Consider the following 25,459-nt stretch of genomic DNA (forward strand, 5'->3'; position numbering starts at 1 on the left):
GCACTATGGTATCTGACATGACCACAATCACGTGGAGCGCAGGGGCCCCTTCATTCTTGTTGTGGGGACCCAGAAGTCAGATTGTTTCCCACACATTGCCTGTCCAAGAAACCATGATTAAACCCCTTTAAGGATTCGGCCTCGTTTGGTACTTTTGATTTTTGGGGGGGATTTTCATCTCTGCCTTTCAAATGCCAAAACTTTTTCATTCATATTCATGGTTTAATATTTTGAGATGTAGGGTTTTTTGGCACTACTTTTAGACGCATTTAGTGTATTGTAGAACTTTTATTCATTACATGGGGAGGAAAGGGTGAAAAAAGCACAAATTCTGCCAATGTGTAAGTTTTTTTTTTGTGTTTTTTTTTTTTTTTTTTGCGTGGTATAAGTGACATGATTACTTTTCTGCGGGTTGCTACAAGTACGATTATATCAAAATGATATATTTTCTGCATTCCAGTCACAAACCAGAGCAAGCAAGGGCATGCCTGGGGAAGGGGGAGGAGCGCCAGGAAAGTTGCTGCTATGGTGGGCAACGTGCATCCGCTTTGCCCACTGCCTCTGGACTTTACCCTCTTGGCTGTACACACTGAGGTGTCTATTAATGACAAATTTATGTGAAGAGGATTCTTGGGTCTCTAAATCATTTTGAAGAAACAGAAGACCTGTTTTTTTTGTTTTTTTTTTGTTTTTGTCTTTTTTTGCAACATTTTCTGCTTTTGTACAATCGAAGGATTTTTTGCAAAATAATTTGCTTTAGGGTGGATTCAGACAACCGTATATCGGCTCGGTTTTCACGCCAAGCCGATATACGGTGTCCTTGTCTGCGGGGGGAGGATGGAAGAGCCAGGAGCAGAAACTGAGCTTCCGCCCCCTCTCCACCACTTTCCACTATTTGCAATGGGAGGGGTGGGGGCGGAGCTAAGCGCCGGGACTTAGTTTTTTTACGCCAATTTGGATCGTATGCATGAATTTTTGATCACTTTTTTTTTGGGGGGGGGGGGGGTTGAAATGAACAAAAAATGCATTCTGGCTTTGTGTTTTGGCTTTTATTTATTTGTAACAGCCTTTCCCACATGGGATAACAAGTGTGTTCAATTATAGTATGGGTCATTATGGATGCGGTGATATCAAACATTTTACAGTAATTTTTTTTCCCCTGCAGGTGACTAGAACCTGCGATCGTATGATCACTCGAATAATACACCACAGTACTGCTATACTGCAATGTATTCTCTCTTTTTTTGGCTATTACATGCTATGGCAGACATATTTGCAATGCAAACTGTCGGTGCTCTGCAATTGGATGGAAGAGGGCCTGATGAGGTCACAGAAAAAGCTCACACCCTCTTTTAATCATTTATATGCTGTGAGCAACATTGACCATGGCATAGATCAGAGTTCTGTGCAATCCCAGTCATTGCAGCGGGAACCTGGCTGTCAGCTACAGCTTCTGCTATGAATGGTGCAGGCTCAGCTCCAATGCTTCCAACACCCACATGCTCTAAATGTATGGTATTTCACGTGAACCACTTCTCCCCAATTATGTAACCATACGTTATGGGTCAGGAAGGGGTTAATAGTGTCTTCATTCTTGATGGAAAAAGTCCATTATGGAAAATACCTCACCAAAATCCACGTCTTGCATATGGATTCTGATGCAGAATTGCTGTGTTTCGCAGAGGGTGAAATCTGCAGCACTTCTGCAGAAATCTGCATGTAAGATATGCACATGTTGGCACAGATTTGGCTGTGGTGGATTTTTCTGCCACAGTTAAAAGCATCATTAGGGGTATAAGATGTAGGAAAACTGCTTGTCACTTTGGGCGCAGAGTGTTAAAGCAGCAGAAATGCAGTCCTAAGCTCTCACTCACGACCTGAATGTTACAAGTTTAATCTCCGCTTGGTGCAGGTAGCTGGCTCAGTGACTCAGCCTTCCATCCTTCCGAGGTCAGTAAAATGAGTAACCAGGTTGGTGGGGGCTATAAATTACCTGAAAGCGCTGCAGAATAAGTTGGCACTAAAACAAATAACAAGATTTATTTTTGTGTGAACTGTGATGGCTTAAATAAAAGGGGTTTTCCACACTAAAGCCCCATTTACACGCAAAGATGATCGCTCAAAATTAGCTCAAAAGACAGTTTGAGCGACAGTTTTGAGCAATCATTTTGCATAGCTACTAATGGGCGCTAATGCCTATTAATAGCTTATTAGCTTTATTTGCATTTAAGTGAAGCTCCCTTTACTGTATGCAGATAACAGCAGGTGGTCTGTTATCTGCATACAGCTCAACTGGTCTCCCGCGTGACAGTAGCTGAAAACACTATTATCAGCGCTCCCGCGGAGAATCACAGCGTGCAGTCAATGCTATCAGCTAGCCACCTGAAGGATGTTTTTTATGCTAAACTAAAAATCATAGTTCAGTTGAAAAGCTAACGATGTTCGTATTTACGCGCAACAATTATCGCTCAAAAGATATTGTTTGAAGAAATTTTGAGCGATGATTCAAATGTAAATGGGCGTTAATACTATTGAAGACTTATTCTCCGGATCGGTCATCAATAGTTGATTGGCTGAGATCCACCAGAATAAAGAAGGGTCAGAGCAGAAGCAGATGGCTCCAATCCCTGTGTAGTGGCCACCGCTCGTAAGTGCAGGCCCAGCTCTCATTGATTGTAATATAGTGTTGGCCATTACACAGGGGTTAGAGCATTAGTATATGCTCCAATCCCTGTTTATTTTGGCGCTGACAGCGGGCGCTAGATCAGTTGGGCAATCAATAGTATCCTTATGGAAAACCCTTTAAGGGTCCTGGCACAAATGTCACTTTGGCTTCAAACACCAGATAAAAAATTTGCCTCAGGGCTCATTCACAGGAGCATATATCGGCCACCATTTTCATGGCTGGCATATATATGCTATCATCTGAGCTGTCTTCCCTCTTCCTTCCTCCTCACCGGCTCCCTGCCTCTCTCCTGCCAGCAATGGGAGGGGCGGAGCTTAGCTCTGCCCTGTCCCACCCCCTCCCATTGCAAACAGCCGGAGGGGAGGAGAGAGGCAGAGAGCCAGCGAGGGGAGGGCAAGGGAGGTGTGTGGGGGGGTGAGGAGACAACTCAGATGGTAGCCTATATCGTCCGGCCGTAAAAAAGGCGGTCGTTATACTCTTATGTAAATAAGCTCTCAGGCTGCATCCACACTGGCTACAAAATCCCGCTACAAAACACACATATGTGAAGCTCATGGTTTCCAATGGGTTTTTTCACATGAGATGTTTTGTAGCTGACAGATCCCATTGGAAACCATGAGCTTCACATACATGTGTTTTTGTAGTGAGATTTTGAAGCCGGTGTGGATGCAGCCTCATGAAAATCAGAAGTGCAACAAAAATGAAAGTTTTCAGAGTTGTAACATCTATGGATAACCCCTTCCCCCTGCAGTAAAATAATAAATAGTGATATACTCTCTCCTCCCCACGCCTGCTGTGTCCCACAATGGTGTTTGGTCCTCTGCGGTCCGTATATCGCCATTTCTTATTTTACTGCATGGGGTAGGGGTTGTTCACAGATGTTACAACTCTGACAATTCTCCCCCCCCCCCCCCCCCTTTTTTTTTTGTATGTTTTTTTTTTTTTTAAACTTTTCCAAGACTTACATCAAAACACAAGATGTGAAATTAAGATAATTATCTCTTAATTAATCCCTTTTACAGGGAAAGTATACAAATTTTATACGCTGTAAATACTGTGGAATATTTGCAGCCGATTTTTTTTTTTCTTTTTTTTTTCTCCTCCTCCCCCCCCCCTCTTTTTTGTGGTAAGCATTTCCAGCAGAGGCCACATGGCCAAGATTTTACATCTCTTGTCCACATAAAGTAGAAAGATTCTACACAGAATCCACAGCATGTTTGAGATACGCGGATTCTAAATCCACCACATGTCTGTTTTAGGGCTCTTTCACACGAGCATTTATCGGCCGCCGTTTTCACGGCCGGCTGATATACGTTACCATCTGAGACGTAAAAGCTCGTGAGCAAATCTAACGTTTGTGCGCCCGTTCAGATGGCATGGGCCCGGCGCCTTTGCCCCTCCCCCTTGCCGGCTCACCTCCTCTCTTCTCCTCTCTGGCTGTTTGCAGTGGGAGGGGGCAGGGACAGAGTTAAGCACCCACCCCCTCCTCACCCCTTGTCAGCAGCCAGCAATGGGAGGAGGGACAGGGCGGCGCTTCACTCCCCTGCCTCCTATTGCAATCAGCCAGAGGGAGCCCATGCAGCGACCGATGTATTCCTGATGAAAGATAGTTCCAGGACTATCTTTTGGGCCTGACGTCCAAACGCCTGGCCAGGCGCTTTTATGCTGCGGGAATACGGCCATGTGATCTGATGCATTAGAATCCAATGCATCAGATTGTAGCGTATATTGGCCGACCATGAAACTGACGGGCTGCTATACGCTCTTATGAAAGAGCCCTCGTGCCATGAGATGCAAGGCAGGAAACCACTATAAAATCTGCACTATTTAAGTGTAAATTTCTTGTGGGTTTTCCGCTGCAGAAAACCCTCAGGGAACGGGCGTTGGGTGAAGGCAGGCTTTTAGGCCTCATGTCCAGGGCGAAATTATATTCATCTGCGCGGTTCTCCCACATATGAAATCTGCATACCCGCAGCCCATAGGAAAGCATTGACCATCCACGGTTAATTAAATAATATTTTAAGTGGTTTGCGGATTTCACGCACGGGAAAAAAAAAAACACGACATGCTTCATTTAAACACGGATCACGTGCTGGTGGGCTCAATTGGCCCCTATCTCAATGGATCTCCCGCATACAAAAAAAAAAAAGACAATTTAAAGTGCATCTGCTGCGGAAATCTGCAGCAGAAATCCGCATGGGCCGTATTTTTCCCGTGGTCATGAGGCCTTAGGGCTCTTACCCATCTCAAAAAAACCCCACAATTAAAGTGATCAAAAATTCATACATACGGTCCAAATTGCCACTCAGCAATTGATGGTGAGATGCATTCGTTACAACAAATCAACAGCAGTGTGTATTGGCACCCTGAGGGGCTAATATCAATTTGTAATCATGAACATTCTCATTAGTTCGCTTCTTGCTACATTTGGGCGCTGCTTTCGCCATATATACCAAGAAATTCTCCCACCATCCAACTCTTGTAGTCAGAGGCATAACTTGAAGCTCCTGGGCCCCATGGCAAAAACTGTAACAGGGCCCCCAACTATAATGCTGTATTCATAGTATTGGGCCCCCTATATGGAGAAGACAGGACTTATGGGTCCCCTGAGGCTTCTGGACCTGGGTGCAACCGCATCCCCTGCATCCTCTATAGTTACGCTAGTGCTTGTAGTCATAGACTATGACAGTACAACCAAATAGTGTCTTTTTGGCAGACATAGCTGTACTTTTTTTTTCAAATGTATTGAAAAGCATAGTTAATAATTAGGGATGAGCGAGTATACTCGCTAAGGCACTACTTGCTCGAGTAATGTGCTTTAGACGAGTATCTCCCTGCTCGTCCCGAAAGATTCGGGTGCCGCCGCGGGGCGGGGAGCTGCGGGGGAGAGCAGGGAGGAACGGAGGGGAGATCTCTCTCTCCTGCCCGCTCTGCCCCGCTCCCCGCTGCAACTCACCTGTCAGCTGCGGCGGCCCCCGAATCTTTCGGGACGAGCAGGGAGATACTCGTCTAAAGCACATTACTCGAGCGAGTAGTGCCTTAGTGAGTATACTCGCTCATCCCTATTAATTATGCTTTTCAGTATAAGTGCATGCAAAAAAAACACCTTTATTTTAAATGAGAATTGATTGCAGACACATGAAATAGTATAGGCAACCCTTCAGCAAAGCAGAACCCTGTGACCCATAACAGAGGGAAGGTTGTCTGCAGCTGAAATAACTACATCGTTGACCAGCTTTACCTGCTACTACATAACTACTTGGCTTACAAGATAAAAACAGGAGTGCTGTAAGGATAGAAAATAATGCCACGTGGTTTTAATTTTCAACTTATTTTTAAATAGACGCAGCGGTTTGCAGAGTTGATGCCGCGTTATCCACGGCTGTAGCCACCACTGTGATATGGTGGTGCACCTGGTCCCAGTCCGCTTTTAACTCTGTGGAAACTGCCTTGGCATAAGCATCTGCAATTCCTGGGAAGGTGATAACTCCGGAACTCCGAGATGCCCAGATCACATGACTGCGGGAATGAAGAGAATAGATATAAGGAGGGAAAATATAAATAAATGCACACAGTGTTAGTCTGGTTAAGGGCTTATTCAGACGACCGTATATCGGCCGGGTATTCACGTGTCTCTCTCTGCAGGGGAAAGAGGCTGGAAGAGCCGGGAGCAGTGCTCTGAGCTCCCGCCCCCTCTCTGCCTTCTCTTCACCCCCTTTCCGCCCCTCTGCACTATTTGCAATAAGAGAAGGTGGGGCGGGGGCAGAGCTATGTTTCAAGACTTAGCTCCGCCCCCGTCCAGCCCCCTCCAATTGCAAATAGTGCCAAGAGGCGGAGAGAAGGCAGAGAGAGGGCGGGAGCTCAGTGCACTGCTCCCGGCTCTTCCAGCCTCCCCCCCCCTGCAGAGAAGGACTCCGTCTGAATAAGCCCTAAAGCTGGCTTTACACTAAGCATATTTGCGGAATGAAAGATACTTTGTTACGTGCCCATTGGCATATATTTTGATGTTTTTTCTGTGCTATTTTATTTTTTGGCGCAAGCAAATGCGCATGCCTTGCATGCCAAAAAAAAAAGGAATGTTCTCATCTATTAAAATGGCGGATTAGTCTAATGAGTTGAAGATATGTTCTTTTTCCTGCACAATTATGCAGTGTTTTATGTATCTCCTGGCGTTTGTGCAACCCATATTTACTTCTATGGGGCCTTTTAGAGTGAAATGCGCAGGAAACTATGTGCATGTGAACAAACCCATTGAAATCAATGGATTCTATTCACTCACAAATTTGGCGTGCGTAAATACGCCAGTGTGAAGCCGGCCTAGAGACGCGCCACTACCAGAGCAAAACGGAAAGCAAAACATATCAAGGAGTGGAGGAAGGTGAAACATTCCTTAACATTTCCTCAGAGGATCTTCCCTGCATTCATGGGACAAGATCCGGTCTTCCATTTGTCAAAAAAGACATATGTGGGAAAGGGGATCTCCCAAACATGACGTGAGAGGAGCGAGGTGCTTCTGGAACCATTTCTATTATTTAAAAAATAGGTATATTCCTCCCTGATATTAGTGGGACAGATACTATAAATGCTGATATTCTAACTTTATTATTTCTTTTAGAAAATCTGTAGAAGGTCCTAAATAAAGTACTAACCTGTTCTCTTGTGCGTTGTCCACAGCGAGAAACATTAACCCTCAACTCCTATTCTCAACATGCAACTGGAGATGAGCGAGCACGCTTGTTTAGGGCTGATGCTTGATCGAGCATCGGTCTTGTCGAGTAACTGATTCCTAGACCGAGCACCATGTGGAGGGGTAGTGGGGGGAGAGAGAGAGAGATCTCTCTCACCCTCCCCCCGCTTGGTGCTCGGTCGAGTAATCCGTTACTCGACAAGACCGATGCTCGATCGAACATCAGCCTTAAACGAGCGTGCTCGCTCATCTCTACAATCAACCCCTTGCTTATATGGTTGTCCTACCTGCTCTGACAACGGCCGCCCTGAATGGGACCTGAAGGCAAGTTCAGAAGCAGCAAAAAAAAATCTATATTTATTAGAGGTGGATTTTGCTGCAGATTCACCACAGGTTAGGCCACCTGCACACTGGCGGGTCGGACCCTGCATGCGGGATTCCTACAGTGGAGTTCGACCCAGTGCCCGGCCAGTGACCCCAGCTTACCTGTCCGGCGTCTTCTCCTCTGCTGCTCCGGAGCGCCTGCCGGCACATGCGCGGTACGGAGGGCTCCGTGCCGTTGCTATGGCGATGATGCAGCCTCCTCTGCTGCAAATGGGCCAGCCAGCACATGCGCAGTTGAGAGAATGCCGCAGTGTCGCTATGTCGATAGTGCGGCTCCTGCGGCCATTCTGCAATGATGATTGCAGATTGGCCGCGGAACGGATGGCTTCCATTGACTTCACTGGAAGCCAGCCATGCGTAGCCCGCACAAAATCGCAGTATGCTGTGATTTCTCCCCCGTGAGCGGAAAATCACAATCAGTTTCGGCTTGTGGGCAGAAAAATTGCGTTTTCTCATAGCATGCTATGGCCTGGATTTGCTGCAGAGTCCGGAGGCGGAATCCCGCTCCGAATTTCGCAATGCAAATCCGCCCGTGTGTAGGTGGCCTTAGTTGGTGGCAAATCTGCAACGTGTTAGGCATGCTGCAGGGCTTTATGAGGATTTATGTGAACTCTTCAATGTGAGCCTCCCAAGGTGTGTTATTCATCAGAGCATAACTGCACCATTAACCCCTTCAGTGGCAGGTTTATTATTACCATGTCATGCCTCACAGGGCAGGTTTTTTAAATGAGACAACAATGCAATTTAATCTCGCAAGTATTTGACAGTATTGTACTACTTTGACAGTTGGTAATATGGCAGGGAAATCTCCGGAGCTTGCTGCGTTGAGTATGCAGTAAAAAACCCCGGAAGATTTCAGATAACAGCTCAGTGCTCTGCACATTTCAGCACTAGATCTGTCCATGGAAATCTTCCAGGGTTTAACTGCATGGTCAGTGCAGCAAGCCCCAGAGATTTTCCAGGCGTGCCACTAAAGGGGTTAAAGAAAAGCAAAGATCCTTCTGTCACTTTTGTTCCTCTTTTAGTTCCCGTGAAGAAAGCCAAAGCTATACAAACGATTTTAGTTTTATCTACAACCAGTGTTTCTGTTGGGGATTATGTCTGAAATCCCAGTACAGGGATCTGGGCAAAGGGATGGGCCTGAGTTATGGTGGTGGGTTTTGTCACCCAGGATAGAAGGGCCTACTGCTTGTTTCCCACACCACACCATTTATAATCCCATCTCCTTGTATACTAACAATGTATTTCCTCTGGAGAGGAGGTGAGGGTAGTCCTTCACAGGTCCTCTCCACCCAATAGAACACAATTTGGTGACCAGACTGGAGTGCTGCAGAGCAGGCACTACCAAGAAAGTCCAGTGTATTGCTGGTGGACATGTATATGGGCAGCTAAAATGACAGAAGCAATTATGGGCAAAAAAAAGTTGAAAGATTTCAGGGATATTTTCTGTAATATTGATGTTCTAATGTTGGTGGTCAACAACCCCTTCGAGAGGATAACAACCTAGGGAAGTAACGTTCCTGGGATTTATCCAGCTGTCTATGCTCCCAGAATCTATCATTATACAATAATTAGGCTTTAATTCCAATAAAATAGAACCCCCCTTTAATGCATCTTACTGCAGATCCATAAATACAGTACCTGTAATAAAGTTTATCTGGAAAGGCAAAATGATTGATGAAAGCCCGCTCCACCAACATTAGTTGGTCATTGATCATGCGAACTCGAAGTGGCCTAGATGGAAAGAATGAAATGCAGTTACAGAGGACCTGTCCATTCTCGTGACATACCTGCTTAACTGTATTGCAAATAGAATAGTTCTGGGTTATATTTTCTTATAACTCTGTACTGTGCTGTTCCTCGGTTTTCCCCCAAAAAACTATATAAAAAAATAACTCAGAAAACCCCTTTTAAGTGTATATTACGAATCACTGTACAACTGCAGCATAGGTATGGGTGAGAGCACAGGAGCTCCGTTTGCTCCATTTATTATGGGAGTTGGCTATGTCATACAGCCAACATCCCAGTGTAATGGGTAGGATTGGTGAAAACGCTGACCGTTTAGTGCCTTAAATGTTGTGGTCAATATCGTAGCCATGTGACTGGCACATTATATGAGCCTTATTGTAATGTTAATTGTAATGCCAAGCATCCGCTGTTTCCACGAATGGTAGATGTGTAAGTAGCTGTTCCTCACTATTTTTCACCTGTCTGACCTCCCTCATATAGCACTTTGGTTTGTCTGCAGATGACAGTAGGTCTTCTGGACTCCTTTATGATTGTCGTCTTGCAAATGGATGAGTTAAGATCTTTACAGAAAAACTATGAAAACTATTTTGGCCTCACAGACCATCTGACCTCTTTTAGGGATGCTGTCCTTTTAACTGCCTTAGTGGGTCTGATAGATTGGCACCAGAGCCAACTATAGGGGATGCAGGGGATGCGGTTGCACCCGGGCCCAGGAGCCTTGGGGGGCCCATAAGGACTCTCTTCTCCATATAGGGAGCCCAGTACTATGAATAAAGCATTATACTTGGGGGCAATGTTACAGGTTTTGCATTGGGGCCCAGAAGCTTCAAGTTACACCTCTGATTGGCAATATAGACATCTTGGCTATAGCTGTATTGACATTTTTTGGGAAATCCGCATTTCTTCTGTTCCTCACCTAGGAGATACAGGGACCTAAATCTGCTGTTTATGATAGGTTGCCTCAAAGTATTTTTCTTTCCAAGGTCAGACTGTAACCTAGGACATTGTTTCCTGGAAAGCGGCTGAGGTGGACCACCCTAATTCCCACCTAAAGCAATCTCTATAAGACTGGTCATCACATCCATCGGGAGTTTGTCTAGGTCGGGAAAAGGTAAGTGGTGTCCTATAAAAGCTAGGAACCAAAGTGTCTGTGTTGCAAACTTTCCAGAGACAAGTTGTGGCTAGAAGAAATTATCATGGTGTTCTGGGCTGGATGGAAATGACAGGAAAGGTGAACAACAACAATTAGAGAGGACGTTAATTGTGAGTCACTGGATATAACTGTACTGTAGTCACTTAAATGGTCTGCAGAGCGCCTTTGATGAACTACTATCTACCCCTAGATGGCCATTCCATGGTGGTATAATTGGTCTTTACATAACCACTATTAGAATGTGTTATCTGGGCTGGGGGCCCACTCAAGATGTTTTGCCCATTCCTCTGTGTTGAACCACCAGCTACACCTATGCATCTCCAGGAGAAACGTTATCGATGACTGATGTGAAATAGAAAATGATCCAAAACCCGGTTTGAGGGTATGCTGTACATCTAACTTACGTCTCTTCCGCATCTTGCATGTCTGAAATTGTCTTGCTAAGCTGCTCAGAAAATTGCTTGTATCTTGCAATTGCGTTCTTTAATGGTACTGAAACACAAATAGTCTGCATTAATATCCAACCATAAAAAATTGTTATTAACTAATTCTGAAGGTAAAAGACAAACACGTAAAGAAGCAAAATGTCCCCCCAATCAGAAGTTAAAGGGCAATGACACACACACTGATTTCGAAAGAGTAGCAATTGTTTACAACCTACATGTTGAACTTTTCCGCACACAGCCCACACTCCCTGAGATGGGTCTAATAATATGCAAACACCACCGCCCATCCTACCCTGTTGATCAGCAGCTAATTGATAGGTCTTGCCATAAGACTGTGCATGGGGAGAAAACTGTCAATCAGCAACTGAAGGGTAGGTGGAGCAAGCAGATCATGCTTATCACTGGACTCATTGCTAGCAGCGTTAATTGCATACTGCAAAGTTTAACATGCATTAATCCACATAACTTTTCTGGTCCGTAAGACACATTGTTAAACTGTACAGCTCGCAAGGGCCACAATAATACCTAGAGGAGTTATCCCTTGGAGACATTAATAGTATATACTATAGTGTTTGATGGCTGGGGTTCAGCACCCAGGAGATAGGGTGGTCACATCTGCATCTTTCATGGCAGTTTATGGGAGACACAGAACAGCTGAGCATTTTGAGGCTCCCAAAAACTACGATGTAGAGAGTTGAAACCACCAGACATTTTTGGTGTATAGACAGGTATTCGAAGAGCACCATTGAGACTACCAGTTGCCATTTTTACTACGAATAACATAGTACCAAAAGAGAGAAAAATGCATTAAAAAATGCACAATTTTGAGGGGTGATTCGTTTTTCCCTATTTACCTACAGCTAACATGTGGACGTGGCATTTTGTGCAACAAAAAGGAATGAAAAACGCTAACATCAAAAGCACTAAAAATTACAGCGTTTTGCAAAAGAACTTCATGTTACACCAGCTTTACTGTAACAATGGTGCTGGCTTTACAATGCCTCTCATTCACACTTATCTATCCCATTCTGACACTGTATGGCGTCTTGCGCACAATTGCGCCATGTACATAAGGCCTATATAGGGGGAGTTATGGGGGAGACAAATAACGTATGCCTAGCGTCTACACAGAGTTTTGCAAAATAGCTGGGAGGACTCACAGAGGGGAAGCGCATAGATGACAAGATATTTCCAAGACTTCTGGTTGGCACATTGAGGGTTTTTAGTGGATACAATCACTCCCTCAGCCATCAAGGCAACTCTGTCATAAATGGGTATGCATATACCATAGTCGGCAATGGTCACCAACAAGATGGTCCTAGAGCGTATCAAACCAAAAATATCGATAGAGGACAAAATCACCGAACAGCAACTCTCATACTTTGGACATATTATGCAGGCCAATTCTCTGGAAACAACATTGATGCTTGGCACAGTGAGTGGGTCATGAAGAATAGGATGTCAAAGAACACGCTGGCTGGACGCTATCAAGGCGGATACAAACATGCACATGGAAGAAGTGAAAAAAGTGGTCAAGGATAGAATAGTAGGGAGAACGATGATCCACAAAGTGACCGAAAGGCAATCTTGTCTGAACAGATCACCATCATCATAAATGGACATGTTCTTTTTCACATGGATATCATTTTGCTTTCCTTACCCAAAGAGATGCTTTTCTCCGACAGACGGTTAGAAAACGCTTTCTCAGCAGTATCATAGTAGTTTTCCAGCGTTTCTACGTAATCTCTTGGCCCAAGTGGAAGGATGAGACTGTCTGCCAGTCGTAGCAGGACGTTACCAGCCGTGCGGGCCACTGCCTGATGGCTGGTGAATCCTAAAAGGAAGATATAGACGATAAAAGTGTGACAGGATATCACGTTAGATAATGGTCTACAAAGTGCAAGGATGGGGCCATCAGGAGAAAGAAAGAATACATTTACCTTCTTCTAGAGATGATGGGATCCTTCTCCGGAAAGGAATATATGTTTGTACGAATAAAAGTGTTTTCACATCTGCGCCCAAGGCTCCACTTTCCTGCCCTGTTCGGGGAGCAGGAAAGGGGAATCCCCGTGGCCTAACGGCTCTGTCTCAGGACAGAACCAAAGAGCGCAGAACAGACCCCATTGACTATAATGGGGTCTGTTTGGTTTCTACTCAGGTGCTCAACTTGTGGACGGAAGAAAAAGAGCTGCAAGAACTGCCTGCAGTGCTTTTTCTTATGGTAATTTGGCCAGATCTACGACGGGACCTTCAACTGGAGGTTCCAACCCAGATGTGAAATAGCAGGCCGAGGAACTCAGTTCAATATATCACATACATACATATATATATATATATATATATATATATATATATATATATATATATATATATATATATATATAAATAAAAGGTTAGGGGACAGCGCTCTGAGCACAGGGTATGTAGAGAGAAATTAATGAGGTTTAAAATTTGGAGCTATGTAATTCAACAGGTTAAGGAGCCAATAATGAAGGAGTGGTGTCGCTCAAACTAGTATGTGCCCATTACTCTTAGTGGGAGGTCTCTCTCCCAAGGACCTCCCCGAGGGCGGTTAGCCAGAGATGAGAAGACTTTTTCCAGAGATTAAATACGAGAATATTTATTAGTCCAAATCAAACACAAAATACAAGAGGAGGCATGTGGAGCCAGGAGAAGGGTAGCTGCTACGCGTTTCGGGGCTGCTTAGGGCCCCTTTCTTAAATATGTGGTTTTCTAAACCTCATTTTTCTACACCTCTAGTGATTCATTATTGTAGTATAATCCTAATTTAGTGACTAGTGTTAAAACTTTAAAAAATATGTAACATGCCAAAAGAGAGAGATCTGTTATAATCATAGTCACTTGCCCTTATGGATAATAGGTAACTTTTTTTTTACCTGGATCAATATGCTGATCCGTATAACTAAATGTGTCAAATGCTGTGTGATAAGCGGGATAGATACGGGCAGACGTCTTGTCCTGTGGAGAGAAACAGGTAACTACATCATATAAGACTGATCATAAACAGCTTATAAGAGTACTGGCATAGGTATAAAAGCACACAAATATAGAGTAATAAGCACAGTTTCCTCTTATGTGTATTGCACAGCTGCAGCAAGTGAGAAGTTAATGTCTGCATGAGACTGGGGTATGTCTGCAAATGTATCAATTTATATCCTGTCACGTGTTATGCTAGAGACTATAAGTATGAGTGTCTGAGAGCTGGAAAGGGTCCATCATTTTCTGGGTTCTTGAGTGAGAGTGCCAGTCATATGGGGGTACCTTCAACCCTCATGTGGTGAAGAGGATGGAAGGGGAAGGAAAAAGGTTTCCTGAGGGCCCCAATGCCAGGAGCCATTAGAGAGTAAGAATAAAGAGAGAGTAAGAGAGAGCGTGAGGAGTAAGGAAGGCCAAGACCACCGTGCAGAGCTTCTTTTTATAAGTGAGTATCTGTGGAGAGTCTGCCCCTTTCCCTTCCAGGAGCGGCATAATACAAATAACGAGGGATAGCAGAGAGGGAGGGATGAAAAGGGCTAGGTGGATAGGAATAGGTAGAAGGATAGGGGGTTAGAAAAGTAGGGAAATAGAGAAGTAGAGAAAGAGAGAAATAGTGCCTCAGAGGAGAGCTCCCGGTGGGACCCCCACAGCCAATTATGTGGGTAAAACCCCATTCTCAAGCCATGGATTAAACCCTGTGGAACTACGTTATGACATCCACACTTCCCATGTGGCGTAATACGCCGACCATTTGTCATCGTCCCTGTCTCTTAGCTCTTCCATATGCCTTATTTCGTCTAAAGCCTCTGCCCAGATCAGGCGTGTCGGTATCGCCTGGGATTTCCAAAGCCTCGGGATTACCGTTTTCATGGCTAAAAGAAAGAATCTTAAAATATCCTTTTTACTGGAAGCGACAGAACCTGGCAGGAGTAGAAGTAGAGCCATCTCAGGAGTGAGTGTTAGTGAGCTTTGTTTCAGGGTATTGTATAGGCCCGATACCTCTGACCATAAGCCAGAAATCCCAGGACAAGACCACCAAATGTGTGTGAATTGTACCTATCCCACTCAAGCATCTACAACAAGCGGCGGAGGATCCAGGATATATCTTGGCCAGGAAAGCTGGGGTGCGATACCACCTTGTAATGAACTTGTAATTCAGCTCGTGCTGTCTAACCGATACTGATATCTTAGCCTTAGCCCAGTCCTCATCTGAGAGGGACCGGCCCAAATCTCCCTCCCAAGCTTTGCGGAATGTCCATTCCAAGTCCCGAGCTCCCCTGGCCACCAGATTACCATAGACTGCAGAGATTTCCCCCCTAGGTTCACAGGGGGTTACACATAGCTCTTCAAAAGCGTGAGGGGGTGGACAACTCTGAGATTGAACCCTGCACTCTTATAAAGTGGCATAGCTGTAGGTATTGGAACTACGCACCCGCCATGGGTCCCCCATCTCCTAAAAGTGAATTTAAAGGTTTAATTCCATCCTCCTGCAGTAGATCATGCACTCTAGGAATGTAAGTTCCCAATCTATCCAGGAGCGTTAGTCCCCTGTCTCCCAGAGGAAAGTCTGGATTCCCAACTAGGGGGGAGTCCGGGGGCCCGGCACGGTTATCATGCCAGCCCTGCACGCGAAGCTGTCCCATATCCTTAAAAGTGAGTTCAGGAAGGGTGAAACCTTGATGCCTCGTCTGCCCAGCCCTCCCCTAAGCCAGAAGAGACCCTGGGCCCGATACGGGGCAGAGTTCTGCTCGAGTTCCACCCATAATTTGGAATGCCCCCTGTGCATGAGGTCCAGGACAGTCCTGCCTATTGCAGATATGTAATAAAGAAGCATGTCAGGTAGACCCACTCTCCCTCTCTCTTTTTTCTGGGTGAGGAGTTTATAGCTCAGGCGAGGTCTAGCCCCTCGCCACACAAAACGCATCACTGCTTTCCGCAGTTTGATAAAATAGTTACGTGTTATCTGCATAGGTAAGGTCTGGAAGAGATGCAAGAACTTTGGGAGGGAATTCATGTTGATGGTGTTAATTCTACCGAACCAGGATAGCGTCAGTGGATGCCACCTTTCTAGGTCTTTCGGCAAAGAGGAATACATAGGTTCGTAGTTTGTCGAAAAGCTGGTCCGGGTCAGGTGATAGTTTAACTCCTAGATATTAAATATGATCGTCACGCCATGACAGCGGGAATAAAGGCTTAAGTTGAGTCATTTCCGTGGGCTGGAGTGTTACATTTAGAATTTCAGACTTATGTAGATTAATTTTAAAGTTACTGACCACCAGTGTGTTCTTGAATTGTAAAGTGTTAAAGTTTTCAAGTAAAGTTTTGCCAGGCCCTGACCAGTCCCAGGGACTGAGGTACTTAAACACTAAAGTGTGTGTGGAGTCTCTTTATTATCGCCGAGGTTCATTACGGGGAGTAAATGAACGGTGGCGTCACGTGACAACCTAAAATTCTACGGCATCTATATTGGCCATCCCTCTCCTAGAGGTGACCGGAAGAGGCCCAGCGATGCTCTGGCCGAGGCTGCGTGTGTCCCTCTGGGGAGGAGTCTGGTAAGTGGCACTGTGACAAGTGACAGCTTTACCCTCCCAGCTCCTCAGCATATGCCCCATGTCTTCAGTTACCCTTTGGGACGCTGCAGCATGCGCAGCCAAAACCCCGCCAAGGGACAGAAGATTTTGCTAGTTAAAATTACTTTTTGCCAGAATTTGTATTACTGACAAAATCTTCTGACCGCTGGTCCTGTAGGTCTTGAAGGGGTTTTGGTCACGTGCAGTTAATGCAGTGGGGGACCTTCCTCTAACGGCTCCTTCACACAAGCTTATTTCCTCGGTATACAGCTGAGCGCTTCAAGCGGGGTATGCAGAAGACAAGTGGGACTGCTTGTCTTCTGCATCCAGCTGTTCTCTGCTCGGAGCACGCAGCTGGTAAATAGCTGAGCCCTCCGAGTGGGGTATGCAGAAGATAAGAGGAGCCGCTTGTCTTCTGCATCCAGATGTTCTCTGCTCGGAGCGCTCAGCTGGTATACAGCTGTGCTCTTTGTGCAGGGTATGTAGAACACAGCTAGACCGCTGTGTTCTTCATACCCCGGCTGTGCTCATGGAGCGGGATACAGCTGAAACAATAGTATCAGCTGTATCCTGCTGTGAAGTCCTGATAAGGCTGATCGTTCTCTTTCAGCATGCTGAAAGAGAACGATCAGCGAATGGTTAACGAAAACTGTACAATGTCAGTGCAGTTAGACACAACGTTTATCGCTCAAAAGACGGCTTTTAGCGATTTTTGAGTGGGAATTGTTGTGTCTAAATAAGCCTTAAAGGAGGAAGCTACATTTATAGCTAAAATAAAGTTTTGGTTTTCTCTATTCCAATGACATCATACATTATATAATGTACACCTATGTGATATTTGCATGGGCAACAGTGTTTTTTTTACTGTACTTGTTTGCGCAAGTCGTGCACAATAGCCTGCAAGGAAACACGCACCGATGCTCTCAGCCATTAAAATGGCCAATCCATTTTACAAGTCTTTGATGTGTTCTGTCCCTGGACAAATGCGCAGGAAAATAGAGCATGCTGCGTTTTTTTGGGTTTTTTTGCAATTACACACACAAAATACGCGCACTTGTGAACCAACCCTATGAAATCCATGGGTTATATTTTCTGCGTATTTTGCGCCCAAATACATTAGTGTGACACAGGCCTAAGGCCAGATTCACATGACCATATTTGCGCGTGTATTTACACACACAATACACAGTGAATAGAGCCCATTGATTTCAATCGTATTTTGCGTGCGTAATTCCACTGCGCAAAATAATACGCAGCATGCTCTATTTTACTGTGCGTTTACACAGAGAAAACGAACATAGGGAACTAATTGCGCTAATTGGCCATTTCAATGCCTGGCACCATGGTTGGGTGTTTTTGCATGCGCAAAAAGTACAGTAAACAACGCAAAGGCGTGCACAAAAAGCAACACTAATGTGGCAGAAACGCAGCACATATGTGCAGGTAAATACCCATGCACTTGTGTGAATCCGACCCAAGAAACAAAAGAAATCACCTTTAGAATACAGAAATGCAAAAGGTGAAATTTAATTGTGGGCGCAAGGTCCCAGTGCAGCCTTGGTCATGAAAGGGTTAATTCTGCAGGTGGGCACACTGTTTTAATCATATGCTTATCCCATTTACCCTGTCATAGGTGTATGCGATGTCCATGCAACTGATGCCCAAATACTGAAGGAACGGAGCGTAGTCACTGCCTGCACCGAGCGTACCCAGCCTACAGGGTAGAATGGAGAGGATATGATCAATACACATAACGGCGACAGATATGACCTCATTGACATAATATGGAGTCCTTTAAGGACCGGTCACGCAGGATGAAATATTTCGCAATAGCATTGTGGGATATGCCCTTCTGTGGAATACTCAGCACCAAAATCTGCACTGCTAACATGTGGATTTTAGTGTTGAATTGAATATAGCAGAATCCTGCCGGCAATTCTGCATCAAAATCTGCAGTCAGCAGTGCAGAATTCAGGGCGTATTCCGCGCCGTGTGAACGGGCCCTGAGTCCCCAGTATTTCTGACAGCTACAGTTGTGTTCAGAGTGCACAATACGTGGCGCCAAATACCAGAAAATCTGACAGTAATCCAGACGAACCCCATTGATGCTAATGTAAACCTGCAGACGGATCTTCTCTGTAAGGTTTCCATTTAGCAATTTTTCGGAAAAAAAACCACAGTTTGGTGGCAGTTCTTGAGCCGACGACAGAAGTCAATCTCCCATGAAGTCGAGACATAGAAGTCCTTCCTTTATAATTCCCATTTCTTAGAAAACCACTAGTGGTTTTGGCTCAAAAAACTGCAGCTTTTTTCATCACCTGGTTTCACAGTCTTTTTTGGAAAAACAACATTTTTTTTCTGTTTTGACACAGTAGCAAAAAAAAACCAAAAACGATGTCCAGATTTTTATTATAGGTCAATAGAAAAAACGCTTGTGTGATAAAAAACGTCAGTAGATAAACTCAGCCATCATTCCAAAAACACATGCGATTTCCCCTTGAACAATATGGCTCTGTTAGGTTAGGTTTCTGTAGTGTTTTTCACTGGATAGAACGTTACATTGTGCTGCACTATTCTGCCCATCGGATAGCATAGAACTCTACAAGAATGGAAGTATGACTAGAGGTGTAGACGTAGACATTTACTGGACTTACTGAGGTACCAATCCCCCATAGATTGAGCTGGTTCGATTAAAGTAACGGATCCAGTTGTCATAGACGCTCAGGGACGGGCTGACTGGGGTTTCCACCTATGAAGAAGATGGGAAGATATGATTTGTACATAATTCTAGATTTGTCTGTCTATAAAGCAGTAGAAACATCAATGGACCAACTGCGGTGACTATTTCTTCTGGTTATGGACCTGGATTGTACATGTGATCAGCTAAGCCCTCCTCTTCACTCTGACATGGGAACTACATGTGAGCAGCCATTCAGAGATATTTCTGTGTGCAGAAGATTGGAGCCGCACAGAATGGCATTGTGGGCCGTATGTTGTGCCCTCCTGTTCTATGGCATAGAGAGAAACTTTTGCAGCTCTTCCTTTTATTTTCCTGTGTAGAACGTATCTCTGATCATTTTGGATAATTCTTGTAACTATTGTTGCATTAGGATTCCAGCCTTGAACCTTATTGGGTTTCCAAGAGTCCCTATAAGGGGTAAATTCAGACATCGAAATTTTTTGCAGACATTTCTGTGACTGAAAATCTGTGTACAGCTGACTGTCCACGGGTGAGATTTCACAGCGAGATCTGCGGCGATAAATAGGCCACGGAGCTCGCATGACACGCTTTCTATAGGATAACAATGGAAAGCGCAGTCCGACGTCCATAAGCGGAGAATCATAGTGATTCTCCGCTGACATGATTAAAATCGCGGCATGCTGCGATTCTCCACAGTGAGCCTATCAATTAGATAGGCTCTTCGCGGAGACCTTACAGTGCTCCCCCTCCTCCCCTGTCCATGGACATGCGGCCTACTTCTCCCCTAGACAGCCTCTTTCAGATGAAGGTAACTACATTTCAGTTGCAGAAATCTCAGCGAAAACCACTGTGTATAAATTAGGGTTCACTTGCCACTGATTTGCTGCAGATTTTGTTGCACATTTTGTTACAGATTGCACCCCTTCAATTTGAATTCAGTTCAAAGAATGAAATCTGCACCTAAATTTGCAGCAACTCAGCAATGCGTAAATGCACCCTTAGGGCTTATTCAGACAGGCGTATATCAGTCGAGTTTTGACGCCAGGCCAATATACGCTGTCCATCTCTGCAAGAGGAGGAGGCAAGCTGGACTGGGAGCTAGTGCACTGAGCTCCTGCCCCCTCTCCACCCCCACCACTGCTTGCAATGGGAGGGCAGAAAGGAGGTGTGGCTAAGCTCCACTCTGTTCCGCCCACTCCCATTGCTGCCTGTGGACAAGGGGCAGGGAGGAGGCTGGGGCTTAGCTCCACCCCTGTCCCGCCCAGTTTCATTGAAAAACAGAAGGGAGGAGAGAGGCAGAGAGTCGGTGCAGGAGTGGGAAGGGGGGAGCGCTCAGCCAATCAGACCCAGCACTTTTAAGAGGCGGGGATTTTTAAATTCCCAACCAGGAGAAGGGGCTTTAGATTAGCGCGGGATGCCAGAGAGAAGACTTGCCCGAGGCCAGAGAGCGGCGGAGAGGTGATTTTTTAGTTTTTTTTTTACAGTAGCTAGGGATGATTTTCAGGGAAGGGCTTATATTTAAAGGAAGGGGGTGGTGTTGCCTGCATCCTATTGCTTTCAATGGGGCTAGCGGCAGTAATGAAAGCAATGAGTACGGAGCTATGGTTACATGCATTCTGCTAATGCGTGGAGCGCTTTTTTTTTTTTTTTTTGCGCACATACATCAGCATATTTTACTGTCATTTTTGCATTCGCATTTGCGTGCATTAAAAAAACACAGCTCCTCCCAGCCATAATTAGCCTAATGAGTTCAAGATGTGCCCATTTACTGTGCAACTATGCAGTGTTTCACGCATTTCCTAGAGTATTGCGTGCACATTTGCGCTTCTCCATTGATTTCTACCAGGGCTTTTGATGCACAATTGCGCAGTAAAATAGAGCATACTGCATTTTTAAAAATATTTGCATGTCAATGAACCTATTGAAATCAAAGGTTTGTATTTGCTGCGTATTCCACGAGCAACCTTTGCGTGCGCAAATAAGACTGTGTAAATCCAAGCTTAATGACGTTGAGTTGCTGTATGAAGCAAAGCCACACATGCAAAGAACGATGTGCCTTTACAAACACTGAAGGAGCAGCACCATTTGTTGGCACTCAGTTTAGCTCCATTTTTCTGCTAATTGGTGGGGTCCCAAGTGTTGAACCCCCGCAGAACAAACATTAGTGTCCATTAGCAATTTATGCAAAACAATCTTTTGAACGATTATCCTTGCGTGTAAATGGGCCTTTCTAATCCACTGTCTGACGTCTCAAGACATTATGATTTAAGGCTGTACAGCTCTGATGTTGGAAGACGTCCGTCGGGGTTCTCTTACTGCCAGCCTCTCTGCTGTCGTAGCCTATCCAATGTGTCACCTCATGCAGTACTGGCTTTAGCCAGCAGATAGCGCCGTTGTATAATAGCAGAAAGAGTAAGCCCCCTAGGAAAATCAGGATAGAAATTGGATTGGAAAGGGTTAAGCCCTTAGGCCAGCACTGATTACATGTTGGTTTAATGTTACCTGTTTTGCAGCAGTGAAAATAACATTCTGAACTGGCGGCGTCCCTTGTGCTCTTAGTGTTGCATTTGCTGGATAGAAAGAGAAATGTCAGTAAACTCTCAGTAATCTGAACTGAAATCCGTGCGTTTCTGTGAAGATGTATTCACTTGTGGCAGATTTGTTGCAGAAATATCTACAGCTCTCACATTCATCTGAATGGAGGTTGCAGAAATCCATGCAAGTACTGCAGAATTAACCGCACTTACATGTATGAAAATGATTTTCAGTCGCAGAAATTTCTGCAGCAAATATGCCACATATGAATATACCCAATTATTCTAATGCCACTTTAACAGCACAATATCCAAAAAATGTAAAGAGGCGTAGACTTGTTATCCCTGATAGTATTAGTGTATCTTGACGCCACCAGAAGCTAGAGGTTTGACAGGAGAAACGTCCCTGTCACACCCTAGCTTCTGATAGGGTCAAGGCTGCAAGGTACTAGCAGCACACTGTGGATCCATGTCTGCCGGCCCTGCTGCATCAGGCTGACGGTTAGTTGTCTTCTTTGCCTTACATTATTATCTGTAAATGCTGCCATGTTACCACAGTAAAATGGCACCATTGGCATGTATCCCACCCGGTTGCCGGCCTGACACCTCTGTCCCTGACGCTGCTGTGAGGTCCGTCCCTGCTGCCGGCTGTATCTGCCGGCGGCTGTGAGCTTCGTTGTTTCTGGCGATTGTGAGCTGCATTGTGGCCGGCGGCAGTGAGCTCCGTGGTTGGCGGCGGCCCTGAGTTCTGACCGGCCGCCGTCTGTAAGCTCCGTGGCGGACGGCCGCCGGCTGTGAGCTCCGTGGCGGATGGCCGACGGGGAAGCTGCTTGGATATCTGGCTACAGCCCCGGCGGCCGCTCTATGCCTTTTGTTCCTTAGTTTAGTGCCCTTTCAGGACCTTGTGCCCAAGAAGCAGCGCAGCCAATCAGCTACAGGGGGCATCACCCCCCTGTCAATCTTAACTCCACCAGCTATTGCTGGTGGCGTCAAGATACACTAATACCATCCCTGATCTGGGGCTGCAATGAAAATAGCATACAGTTAGTTCTCACAGCTCCAAGCTTCATTCTACTCAGCTCTCTCATTTATAAAAAGACTAAACAAAAATGATCAGGACATCAGATGGCATCTGTTTCCGACAGCAATAAAAAATGTAAATTGCCAGTAATGTCATCAGTACTGAAGTGCATGGGACACGGGCTAAAAACCTGGATGACAATGCATTATAATAGTTCTCATGTACCATCTCATTTAATGGAAGATAAAAAAAAATTTTTAAAAACTTTTGCAACAGGGACGTGTTTTGAAGAATTTCGTGTGTAATTTCCTGCTTTTCTTTCATCTTCTCTGTGCTGTGGATGGTCCGCACGGCTTACTGTTGGACATGTGCAGTACAGATTTATTTTTTTTAGATCTCTGCTTTTCCTACATCATCGCTTAGTGATGACGCAGAATCGGTGGCCTCTCCGCAATGTCATTGCGGAAGGGCCGCGGATCGGATAGCTTCCATTGACTTCAATGGAAGCCGTCCACGCGAAAACCATGTAAAATAGAACATGCTGTGATTCTTCCTCCACAAGTGGAAAATCGCAATTGATTTTTCGCTCCCGTAGAGAAAAAAGTAATTTTCTATAGCATGTTTATGGGCTGTATTTGCTGCGGTATCTGGAGGCAGACGCCCGCTCCGGATTCCGCAATGCAAATCCACCCGTGTGCAGCCAACCTTAGGCCCGTTTCACAAGAATATATTCTGGGTGAATTTATATACTTGTAATAAGGATTAGTGTCCCAGCCTGACTGTGGGTCTACTGACCCAAACTCACAGTATCATATGAATCTATGATATGCTGTGTGAAATTAACTTTATACTGCAAAGACTACTTAGACTGTTGCCAGCAATTTTCAACCCCTTAGGCCTCATGTCCATAGGGAAAAAAAGACCAGCACGGATTTCTGCTGCAGATATCTGCTGCGGATGCACTATAATTGTCTTTTTTTTTTCATGTGGGGGATCAATTGAGATCGAGCTCCCACACGCGTGATCCACAGTTAAAATGGAGCGTGCCGCGTTTTTTTCCCACGCGTAAAATCTGCAAATCACTTAAAATACCATCCGCGGCTATTTAATTAACCGCGGATGGTCAATGCATTGCTATGGGATGCGGATTTGCATTTTTTCTCCCATGCGAATTTGCTAAATATAATTTCCCCGGGGACATGAGGCCTTAAAGGGGTTGTCCCGCGAAAGCAAGTGGGGTTCAGCACTTCTGTATGGCCATATTAATGCACTTTGTAATATACATCGTGCATTAAATATGAGCCATACAGAAGTTATACACTTACCTCCTCCGGTGCTGGCATCCCCGTCTCCATGGCGCCGACTAACGCTGCCTTCTCCTTCCATTAGACGCGCTTGCGCTGTGCGGTCTTCTGTTCTGTTCAATGGGGCTTCTCCGGTGTGCTCGCGCCGGAGAGATGGTCTGCGCATGCGCAGAAGATCTCAGCGGCGCGAGCACACCGGAGAAGCCCCATTGAACAGAACAGAAGACCGCACAGCGCAAGCGCGTCTAATGGAAGGAGAAGGCAGCGTTAGTCGGCGCCATGGAGACGGGGACGCCAGCACCAGAGGCGGTAAGTGTATAACTTCTGTATGGCTCATATTTAATGCACAATGTATATTACAAAGTGCATTAATATGGCCATACAGAAGTGTATAACCCCACTTGCTTTCACGGGACAACCCCTTTAAGGACACGCCTATTTTGGCCATAAGGACATGATGATTTTTGAGGGATTTTCATCTCAACTTTTCAAAAGCCATGTGACCGCTGCAGCTGTAAGATCACAATATTTGCTGAAATTGCAACTAATAATAGTGCATGTCGTCGCACTGAAATCTAGCAGGGTTGGATTTCTACTAATTGTTGTGTGACAGGAACCTGTGAGTTGTAACACAGTCACATTCACTAGCTTTAGGTAGAATGTCGCAGTGCAACATTGTGGTCTTATGTTGCATAGTCACAAGTTGCCATATAGCCCTAGCCTTAAAGAGGGTTTCTGGGCAAATACTTTTGATGATTTATGCTCAGGATAGGTCAATAGTATGGTACAATTGTATCTTCTCTCCACCACAAGTATGGGTGGAGACCTAGTGATGGGCTGTATCCGCCCAGTGTACGCCTACAAGCTGCTGATTAGCTGCCTGCATCAGGGTCCTAGCAGCGTGGGGATTTAGTTATGCCTGGGATGGAGGGTTAGGGTTTGCTTCAGTGTTAGGTTTACATTATTAGCTGTAAATCCTTCGATATGAGAGCGTGGCCACATTAACATGGAAGCATTTACAGCCAATAATGTAAGCCTTACACAGAAACTAACCCTAACCCTCCATGCCTGCAAAAAATTATTACCCATTCTGCAAGGACATTGCCGGCCATCTAACATCATTTCTCCCCCCCCCCCCCCCCCAGCCGCTGCAGTCGCCAAGCTGTTACCAAGCTGTTTCATGGCCACTATACGAGGACAGGAGCAGCTAGCAGAATCCAGGGGTGG

General features: G+C 45.2%; 1 protein-coding gene across 1 annotated transcript in view; it reads right to left on the bottom strand.

The window, feature by feature from the left end:
• Nucleotides 1–5,791: 5,791 nt before the first annotated feature.
• The window catches only part of NAALADL1 (N-acetylated alpha-linked acidic dipeptidase like 1), a 51,021-nt gene continuing 31,353 nt past the window's right edge, over nucleotides 5,792–25,459 (bottom strand). The window contains exons 12-19 of the mRNA XM_066584025.1: nucleotides 21,876–21,943; nucleotides 19,327–19,421; nucleotides 18,296–18,386; nucleotides 14,003–14,084; nucleotides 12,766–12,939; nucleotides 11,064–11,151; nucleotides 9,399–9,491; nucleotides 5,792–6,205 (exon numbers count right to left, since the gene is read on the bottom strand). Coding sequence (XP_066440122.1) covers nucleotides 6,022–6,205; nucleotides 9,399–9,491; nucleotides 11,064–11,151; nucleotides 12,766–12,939; nucleotides 14,003–14,084; nucleotides 18,296–18,386; nucleotides 19,327–19,421; nucleotides 21,876–21,943 — 875 coding nt within the window. The 3' untranslated portion in view covers nucleotides 5,792–6,021. The remainder of the gene's footprint in view (nucleotides 6,206–9,398; nucleotides 9,492–11,063; nucleotides 11,152–12,765; nucleotides 12,940–14,002; nucleotides 14,085–18,295; nucleotides 18,387–19,326; nucleotides 19,422–21,875; nucleotides 21,944–25,459) is intronic.

This window comes from Eleutherodactylus coqui, chromosome 11 (assembly GCF_035609145.1).
Source record: "Eleutherodactylus coqui strain aEleCoq1 chromosome 11, aEleCoq1.hap1, whole genome shotgun sequence".
Lineage (NCBI taxonomy): Eukaryota > Metazoa > Chordata > Amphibia > Anura > Eleutherodactylidae > Eleutherodactylus > Eleutherodactylus coqui.